The sequence below is a fragment of the Conger conger genome, chromosome 4 (assembly GCF_963514075.1).
Source record: "Conger conger chromosome 4, fConCon1.1, whole genome shotgun sequence".
Taxonomy (NCBI): domain Eukaryota; kingdom Metazoa; phylum Chordata; class Actinopteri; order Anguilliformes; family Congridae; genus Conger; species Conger conger.
This window is the reverse complement of record NC_083763.1, coordinates 1,116,399-1,126,398: the sequence shown is the minus strand read 5'-3', so window position 1 is coordinate 1,126,398 and position 10,000 is coordinate 1,116,399. Positions and strand designations below refer to the sequence as shown.

Sequence of the window (10,000 nt, the reverse complement as noted above, 5' to 3'; positions counted from 1 at the left end):
CGCAGGGTGGTCCAAACCCAGCCCCCCCTGTTCATCAGGGCGAGGTAGAAGGATCCAGAACACTGAACATGGAGGATGTGTTGAGCGTGCTGGCCACAGCTTCATACGGCTGTAAGGCTTCATATGACTGTAAGGCTTCATATGGCTGTAAGGCTTCATACGGCTGTAAGGCTTCATACGGCTGTAAGGCTTCATACGGCTGTAAGGCTTCATATGACTGTAAGGCTTCATACGGCTGTAAGGCTTCATAAGGCTGTAAGGCTTCGTACGGCTGTAAGGCTTCGTACGGCTGTAAGGCTTCATACGGCTGTAAGGCTTCATATGGCTGTAAGGCTTCATACGGCTGTAAGGCTTCATAAGGCTGTAAGGCTTCATACGGCTGTAAGGCTTCATATGGCTGTAAGGCTTCATATGACTGTAAGGCTTTTCTGGGGAAAACTGCAATAGATATATAGATATACTACAGAAGGATGCACTTTTTATGTAGCTGATGCCAAATCTATCCCTGATTAATGTCGGGAAGGAAAGGATAATATTTGAGTGCCTGTGTGTTTATGTGCAGTTTGGAAACGGATAACGTTCCTTCACAGGTATATGAGGATCCTGCCAATGCTTTTGTACAGATAATCTTTAAAGACACATAACGCATTATTCGTTGAGGTAGTTGGATAAAATAATAAAATTAAGAACTTAGCTCTCACCCCTGCTGAGCTTTACGCTGCAAATCCCGGATCCCCGATGTGAGATTATGAGATGAAACGCCAATATTCTCAATATTCTGAGCAAAATGATCTTTTGTATGAGCCCACATTCTTCTTCACTTGTTTCACTGACACATTTCTGGAACCTGCAGGATTCCACAGCATTAGACTGTAAAAGGTTTTATTTAAACATCCCGGTCTGGCTGCCAGTCACATCCCATCACCGAAGGCCTTCCCTCCGCGTGAGGGGAGCTGTGAGCTCGTTATAAAGAGGTTTTGATTTAAGAGGCGGAGTAATTGGATGTGATTAGTGTCTTGTTCATGATGTATGTTGCAGGTGTATATTCTCAGGTTTGAACGCACGCCGTCATGTCAGATAAAGCTGAAAATCCGTCATTGCTGGTGTACAGGATCCATCGCTGAGCTGCTGTAAACGGTCCGTTGCCCCGCTTCCTTCTGGTTTAGGGCCTCCGAAGCGCTTGAGCTGTGACTACACTCGGCCATTTCATTCATGTGACCAGCAGCTGAAGGGTTAAAGTAAACGGACAGCGTTTCGGCCAAAGCGCTTCCCTCGCCGGGGTTTGGTCGGGGAGACTTGGACACACCCAGGCGGGGGATCGAACCGGGAGGCTAACGGGCGCGCGGAGGCTAACGGCCCCCGAGGGCCAGAGACAGGGGGCGTGGCCATAACTCCATCCAGTCCCCGACCCCTCCAGCGCAGAATGGCGGTATGGCGGTATGGCGGTATGGCGGTACGGCGGTACGGCGGTATTTCAGTGTGAAAGGTCAGCGCTGTCGCCGCGAGCGACGGCCCCTCCCTCCCCTGCCGCGGCCCGTGTGGGACGTTCCTCAGCCAGCTCCGCTTCCTCCCACCATTTTCACAGCGCCTGGGCCTGTATGGGAATCTTCTGCCTCTTCTGCATTTACACAGCGCCTGGGCCTGCCTCTGCCTCTGCCTCTTCTGCATTTACACAGCGCCTGGGCCTGTCTGGGCCTGCCTCTGCCCCTTCTGCGGAACGCCCGCTCCAGTCTCTCCTCTGGAGTCGCAAAGTTACTTTTTTTGTTGTCATAAAAAAAAAATGTATCATGCGTTATTTCCTCCCTGTCTGGTTTCAGGGCAGATGTGTATATTCTGTTCTGTAATGTTTTTTCTTTATGTCAACAAACAGAAACAAGCGGCATGCTTTGAGTGGGATGGCGTCGCGTGTTTGTGTGACGGAGAGGAGAACAGAGGCAGTGAAAGAGACCCACGGCGGTGGTGTTTGGTGGCTTTACCATGCGGCAGCAGGCTGGAGGAATCCTCCTTGTTATCGGCGGTTAGACAGGTTTCAGTAACGCCCCCGCGATCGATAGCCTCTCCATTGTGCTGGAGAGGCTTAGGCCTGGATCAATGCCTCTCTGTCACCCGCCGCCCCACCCCCACGGGCGCCCGCTAATACCGCCGCGTCATCGGCCCGGACACCCAGCGATCCCTCACGGAGATTAATGACGACCCTCCCGCCCGACACCTCTCCCCGTCAGCCTGCGGGTGCAGGGCTCGCCTGCTCGTCCGTATTCCTGTCCTGACCCCGTCCCGCCCGCCCTCTTCCACAACCACCACCATCCAGCACCGCCCGCGCTGTCCGCACGTACAGTGTTCACGCTCTCTACACACAGGTTACAGACGCAGTACAGTGTTCACGCTCTCTACACACGCAGTACAGTGTTCACGCTCTCTACACGCACGTTACAGACGCAGTACAGTGTTCACGCTCTCTACACGCACGTTACAGACGCAGTACAGTGTTCACGCTCTCTACACGCACGTTACAGACGCAGTACAGTGTTCACGCTCTCTACACGCACGTTACAGACGCAGTACAGTGTTCACGCTCTCTACACGCACGTTACAGACGCAGTACAGTGTTCACGCTCTCTACACGCACGTTACAGACGCAGTACAGTGTTCACGCTCTCTACACGCACGTTACAGACGCAGTACAGTGTTCACGCTCTCTACACGCACGTTACAGACGCAGTACAGTGTTCATGCTCTCTACACGCACGTTACAGACGCAGTACAGTGTTCACGCTCTCTACATGCACGTTACAGACGCAGTACAGTGTTCACGCTCTCTACACACACGTTACAGACGCAGTACAGTGTTCACGCTCTCTACACGCACGTTACAGACGCAGTACAGTGTTCACGCTGTCCGCACACACTACAGACGCAGTACAGTGTTCACGCTCTCTACACGCACGTTACAGACGCAGTACAGTGTTCATGCTGTCCGCACGTTACAGACGCAGTACAGTGTTCACGCTGTCCGCACACACTACAGACGCAGTACAGTGTTCATGCTGTCCGCACGTTACAGACGCAGAACAGTGTTCATGCTGCACGCACGTTACAGACGCAGTACAGTGTTCACGCTGTCCGCACACACTACAGACGCAGTACAGTGTTCATGCTGCACGCACGCTACAGACGCAGTACAGTGTTCACGCTGTCTGCACGTTACAGACGCAGTACAGTGTTCACGCTGTCCGCACGTTACAGACGCAGTACAGTGTTCACGCTGTCCGCACGTTACAGACGCAGTACAGTGTTCACGCTGTCCGCACACACTACAGACGCAGTACAGTGTTCATGCTGCACGCACACACTACAGACGCAGTACAGTGTTCACGCTGTCCGCACGTTACAGACGCAGTACAGTGTTCACGCTGTCCGCACACACTACAGACGCAGTACAGTGTTCACGCTGTCCGCACGCATGCTACAGACGCAGTACAGTCACGGATGAGCTGTTGGAGAATGGGCCTTTTGTTGCTGCCTTCAGTCATCAGGGTGTTCGAGGGAAAAGACGTCGGCTAAATTTGTTCTTTTGCCTCCTGATTCCTTCACGCCGTTCAGCACTAATGATTCTGTTTGTTCTCCCGATTTTGTGTTCTCTTATTCGTAGCTCTGCGCGGAATATTAGCATCCGCGTTCAATCAGCGGTCGAGCAGTCTCTGACGCAGAGGTGAGCGGGAGAGGATCCTAATTGGTCTGTCGGTGGAGAAAGCTCGTTCCTGTAGCCCTGCAGAATGCTAATCACCCTGCCCGTGGAGGACGCTAATTACTCTCGCGGTAGAGGAGTGTGATTGTTGTGTGTAAGGGGAGGCTGGTTGCTAACGCGTCTCTCTCTCTCTCTCCCTGCAGTGTGTCCATCGGAATCAGCTATGCCCTGGCGGGCAGCGAGGCCTACGCTGAACTCCTGCAGCTCAGGTACCATGCCGTCTGCTTACCTGTAACACATGTGCAGCGCCCACCTGGGGATGCAGTGGTGGCCATTTTGTGCCAGAACTCTCACCACACACCAGCTGGGGTGGAGTTTTCAACCACCTTTTTTTTTTTTTTAAAACCACATTTTTTCAACCAAGTTCAAAACCAGTTTTGGGTGGAGCCACGTCATACTGGATTTGCGCCTTAAAGGGTTAAACTAGCTGTATTCCTTCTTTCACAAGAGTGCAGTAAGAACTGCCCACAATACTCAGCCTGCCACAAATTACTGAAACCGATAACACAACAAAGAAATGTGCATAATCATCAGCAATAATTACAGTATTCTGAATTTTCTGTGTTGTGTTGTGCTCCCAGAATGAGTGATATTTGCATTTTACAAAATCAGTACAAAAGACGTCAATGCCGCCCACACGCTGGGAGCAGAACCACTCCGTACGCTGGGAGCAGAACCACTCCACACGCTGGGAGCAGAACCACTCCGTACACTGGGAGCAGAACCACTCCACACACTGGGAGCAGAACCACTCCGTACACTGGGAGCAGAACCACTCCGTACACTGGGAGCAGAACCACTCCACACACTGGGAGCAGAACCACTCCGTACACTGGGAGCAGAACCACTCCGTACACTGGGAGCAGAACCACTCCGTACACTGGGAGCAGAACCACTCCGTACACTGGGAGCAGAACCACTCCGTACACTGGGAGCAGAACCACTCCACACACTGGGAGCAGAACCACTCCACACGCTGGGAGCAGAACCACTCCGTACACTGGGAGCAGAACCACTCCGTACACTGGGAGCAGAACCACTCCACACACTGGGAGCAGAACCACTCCACACGCTGGGAGCAGAACCACTCCACACGCTGGGAGCAGAACCACTCCACACGCTGGGCACAGCTGTGATGGCATGTGGGGGTCTGCCGGTTGTGTATCACAGTTTCCCATTCATTTGTAATGGATCCTGTATGCCAGTACCCCACACCTGACCAGTACCCCACACCTGGTCAATACCCCACACCTGGACAATACCCCACACCTGGCCAGTGCCCCACACCTGATCAGTACCCCACACCTGGCCAATACCCCACACCTGGACAATACCCCACACCTGGCCAGTGCCCCACACCTGGACAATACCCCACACCTGGACAGTACCCCACGCCTGGCCAGTACCCCACACCTGGACAATACCCCACACCTGGACAGTACCCCACACCTGGACAGTACCCCACACCTGGACAGTACCCCCAATACCCCACTGGACAATGGCCTCAACACAGACATGTCAGTACAGATCCGTGCATCCACTAGTGTTCATTTTATATATGACCAAAAGCAGTACACGCCTGTGTCCAACACAGAGCAGTCCCAAGAAATTATCAAGAAAATCTTAGAATAGAATTTCACACCTGGTTGAATCGGAGCGGGTATTTTGAATTGAGGTGCGTTCATTCCTTTGGCTGAGATTTGAAAGCTTGCTTTGCATCACATCGTACACCCGAAAGCGGATGAGAAGTGACCTGTGCAAAATGGTCTGCCTGACAGAGTCCAGGAGCTCTACAGCTGTGGCTCCACAGCTGTTCCAGACGGCTCCGTATGTTCCAGAAGGCTCCGTATGTTCCAGAAGGCTCGGTATGTTCCAGAAGGCTCGGTATGTTCCAGAAGGCTCGGTATGTTCCAGAAGGCTCCGTATGTTCCAGAAGGCTCGGTATGTTCCAGAAGGCTCGGTATGTTCCAGAAGGCTCCGTATGTTCCAGAAGGCTCGGTATGTTCCAGAAGGCTCCGTATGTTCCAGAAGGCTCCGTATGTTCCAGAAGGCTCCGTATGTTCCAGAAGGCTCCGTATGTTCCAGAAGGCTCGGTATGTTCCAGAAGGCTCGGTATGTTCCAGAAGGCTCCGTATGTTCCAGAAGGCTCCGTATGTTCCAGAAGGCTCGGTATGTTCCAGAAGGCTCGGTATGTTCCAGAAGGCTCCGTATGTTCCAGAAGGCTCCGTATGTTCCAGAAGGCTCCGTATGTTCCAGAAGGCTCCGTATGTTCCAGAAGGCTCCGTATGTTCCAGAAGGGCCTCGGTGAATTTTACGGCAGTTTGTAGTCTGCACTCCTTCACACTCGCCCTAAAACAAGAAAATGAGCCCAATTAACCAAAGACCATCTGTGGTATGACTACAGAGCCGTAGAGTGCACACATTCTCCAGAAGTTATATCAGAATGAGGACCGACTTACACACATCCGACACGTCATTGTGGGGACCTTCTTACACGCATGAATCAGGTCAGTGTGCGTGAGTCATTTTCATATCAACTCGTCCTTGCACACATGAATCATGTGAGTCATGTCAGCTTTTGACTGAATAACTGTCAAACAGCTCTCATTATCCCGCTGCATGTTTTCTCCGCGGACGTGCCCTGTGGGCGTCACGTGTTGTTGGCGGTTTGTGAACCTGGGGTTTTCTCTTCTCTCAAGCCGTTATTTGCATGGCGCTGTTTCAGGCAGCAGCGTGTGCCAGGTGTGCGTTCCTCTCTATCTAGTATCCCGTCCTCCGTAACCTCAAGCCGACCGGAAATGATTAAAGGGAAGCCCAACTAAGTCCTGTAAACACATTGTTTATTTAAAGCATAAATATTTAAGTGTACCGAGGCGTGTTTGGAGAGGAAGGGATTTTCTGCGGACACGCTCCAGCGGAGCGGCTGCCTGACTTCCGCTAGGCGTATGGCGGTTATTAATATGACCGGACTTCCGCCCGGCGTGTGGCAGTTATTAATATTTCATGATGCAGTGATATAGAGGAGGAGCTGGCACAGTGCCAGGACAACAGTGCATATTTCACTTTTATTTACACATAATTCTTAATATGATCCGTCTTAGAAACTTGAATAATACATTGGTGCTTTATTTAGGGTAAAAAATAAAATGATAGAAAGAGAATAAGCAGCTTGGATATGCAGGTCATGAATGTTACGAGTGCTTAAAGGAGTGCTTCCGCTTTATAACCCCAGAAATGGACTCATTATTCATCTCCTGTAGGGCCTGTGGTCTAGTGACTGCTCTCTTGTGTTCCAGTGTTGAAGTGCCGTGTAAATTCAGCCGCATGTTTCTGAACCACAGGACTGCAGCACTCTCATTTGCTTCCATATTTCTCCTCTTCATAAATCATTTTCTTTTGATGGTGATATGCATGTCACTGTTGTAAAATGTTTTATTTTTCTTTTTCAAGTGACTTTGGGTTTTTTTTCTCCTTTTATTGTGAATTGCACCATCATTACTGTTCCAAAGTGTTTCTGTGATCAAGTTGCATGTTGTAAAAGAACAGACAAGCTTTGTGTTTAATTACGTGATTAAAGGTGCCTTCAAACCGAATACAGATGGACCCAAATTTAGAACATCAGACCCTTTTCATTTTGAGATGTGTGCCATTGTTCTGAACTTTAAATAAACAGAAGATAAAGGGAGATGAAACGGACTGTGATATTCTCTCCAGAAGGAGCCGGGGTGGCTGTGGGCCTGGGGTTAGAATGCGTCCGTCGGCACGCTGACTGTACCACTGCTGTCGTCTTTCATCCCTCTTTACTGACGTGACTCAGGTTGTTATTTATTTATGTGTGCTTCTGTGTGTGAGTGTGTGTGTGTGAGTCTCTGTGTCTGTGTCTGTGCCTGTGCCTGTGTGTGTGTGTGTGCTTCTGTGTGTGAGTGTGTGTGTGTGTGTGTGTGAGTCTGTGTGAGTCTCTGTGTCTGTGTCTGTGCCTGTGCCTGTGTGTGTGTGTGTGTGTGTGTGTGTGTGTGTGTGTGTGTCTGTGCCTGTGCCTGTGTGTGTGTGTGTGTGTGTGTGTCTGTGTGTGTCTGTGCCTGTGCCTGTGTGTGTGTGTGTGTGTGTGTGTGAGAGAGAGTCTGTGTGTCTGTGTGTGTGTGTGTGTGTGTGTGTGTGTGTGTGTGTGTGTGTGTGTGTGCCTGTGCCTGTGCCTGTGCCTGTGCCTGTGCCTGTGCCTGTGCCTGTGCGTGTCTGTGTGTCTGTGTGTCTGTGTGTCTGTGTGTCTGTGTGTCTGTGTGCCTGTGTGTGCCTGTGTGTGTAGGAGGGGTTACTTTCTTGGCAGACTTAGTGCAGCACTCCTTATACCACTTGTGCTCATTAGTGTGTGTTTAAAATAGGCCGTGTACTTCAGTGTTTTTTATAGCGTTCTCTCAAAAGAAACATTCAGCTATTCTCAGGCTAAATATTATCAGTTGGTGGCTCATAACACCCAGGTTTAGTGTACACTGGATCTCAGGGGCCCTTAAGTCCTCTCTTACTTATAGAGCAGCACGTCCTGGTTTTAATTAAGGCCTCCCAGCTCCCCTGTAGAAACGCTGGTGACAAATTCTGCCCCATGAATAATTCACTGTTATTGGCAGAGAAGATCAGTTTGCGCGCTGCTCTGTGTAATGTAATAAGACTAATCAAGCACTTTAATGTTTCTTGGCGGTGAACTATCAGTTATATTTTATGTGTGGGGCAGGCATATCTGTGAGTGTGTGTACATGTATAATCTGCATATTTTCAGTCTGCTGGCTGGTGTCCAGCTGACTGATTGCGGTTGGCTGTTTCCTACGGAGAGCCGGAGGGCTCAGATCCTGATGAATCGACATGGGCAGCAGGCGTGACGCCTGACTGGATGATCATGTTTAAGCTTGTCTCCCTGTCTCCCTGTGTCTCCCTGTGTCCCTGTGTCCCTGTGTCCCTCTGTGTCCCTGTCTCTCTGTGTGTCCCTGTGTCCCTGTCTCTCTGTGTGTCCCTGTGTCCCTGTGTCTCTGTGTCTCCCTGTCTCCCTGTGTCTCCCTGTGTCCCTGTCTCTCTGTGTCTCCCTGTGTCCCTGTCTCTCTGTGTGTCCCTGTGTCCCTGTCTCCCTGTCTCCCTGTGTCCCTGTGTCCCTGTGTCTCCCTGTGTCCCTGTGTCTCCCTGTGTCCCTGTGTCCCTGTGTCTCCCTGTGTCCCTGTCTCTCTGTGTGTCCCTGTGTCCCTGTCTCTCTGTGTGTCCCTGTGTCCCTGTGTCCCTGTGTCTCCCTGTGTCCCTGTCTCTCTGTGTCTCCCTGTGTCCCTGTCTCTCTGTGTGTCCCTGTGTCCCTGTCTCCCTGTCTCCCTGTGTCCCTGTCTCCCTGTGTCCCTGTGTCCCTGTCTCTCTGTGTCTCCCTGTGTCCCTGTGTCTCCCTGTGTCCCTGTGTCCCTGTGTCCCTGTCTCTCTGTGTCTCCCTGTCTCTCTGTGTCTCTCTGTGTCTCCCTGTGTCCCTGTGTCCCTGTGTCTCCCTGTGTCCCTGTCTCTCTGTGTCTCCCCGTCTCCCTGTGTCTCCCTGTGTCCCTGTCTCTCTGTGTCTCCCTGTGTCTCCCCGTCTCCCTGTGTCTCCCTGTGTCCCTGTGTCCCTGTGTCCCTGTGTCCCTGCGTCTCCCCGTCTCCCTGTGTCTCCCTGTGTCCCTGTGTCCCTGTGTCCCTGTCTCTCTGTGTCTCCCTGTGTCTCTCTGTCTCTCTGTCTCCCTGTCCCCCTGTCTCCCTGTCTCTCTGTCCCCCTGTCTCTCTGTGTCTCCCTGTCTCCCTGTCTCTCTGTCCCCCTGTCTCTCTGTGTCTCCCTGTCCCCCTGTCTCCCTGTCTCTCTGTCCCCCTGTCTCTCTGTGTCTCCCTGTCTCCCTGTCTCTCTGTCCCCCTGTCTCTCTGTGTCTCTGTGTCTCCCTGTCTCCCTGTCTCCCTGTCTCCCTGTCTCTCTGTCTCTCTGTCTCTCTGTGTCCCTGTGTCTCTCTGTGTCTCTGTGTCGGTGTGTTGAGTTGTTTGTGTGGCTGGGGGGTGTGTTGAGTGGTTTGTGTGGTTGGGGGGTGTTGAGTTTGTGTGGTTGGTGGGTGTGTTGAGTTTGTGTGGTTGGTGGGTGTGTTGAGTTTGTGTAGTTGGGGGGGGTGTTGAGTTTGTGTGGTTGGGGGGTGTGTTGAGTTTGTGTGGTTGGTGGGTGTGTTGAGTTTGTGTAGTTGGGGGGGGTGTTGAGTGGTTTGTGTGGTTGGGGGGTGT

The 10,000-nt window shown here is 51.7% G+C and overlaps 1 protein-coding gene across 2 annotated transcripts in view; it reads left to right on the top strand.

Annotated features, from left to right (window-relative positions):
* si:ch211-51h4.2 (uncharacterized) overlaps window positions 1-10,000 on the top strand; it is a 121,351-nt gene that overhangs the window by 36,801 nt on the left and 74,550 nt on the right. For both annotated transcript variants that reach the window (XR_009708642.1, XM_061240638.1), the window contains exon 7: window positions 3,889-3,954. Coding sequence is in view for 1 of the 2 variants with exons in the window: in XM_061240638.1 (XP_061096622.1) it covers window positions 3,889-3,954 (66 nt within the window). In the remaining variant the exon portion in view is untranslated. The remainder of the gene's footprint in view (window positions 1-3,888; window positions 3,955-10,000) is intronic.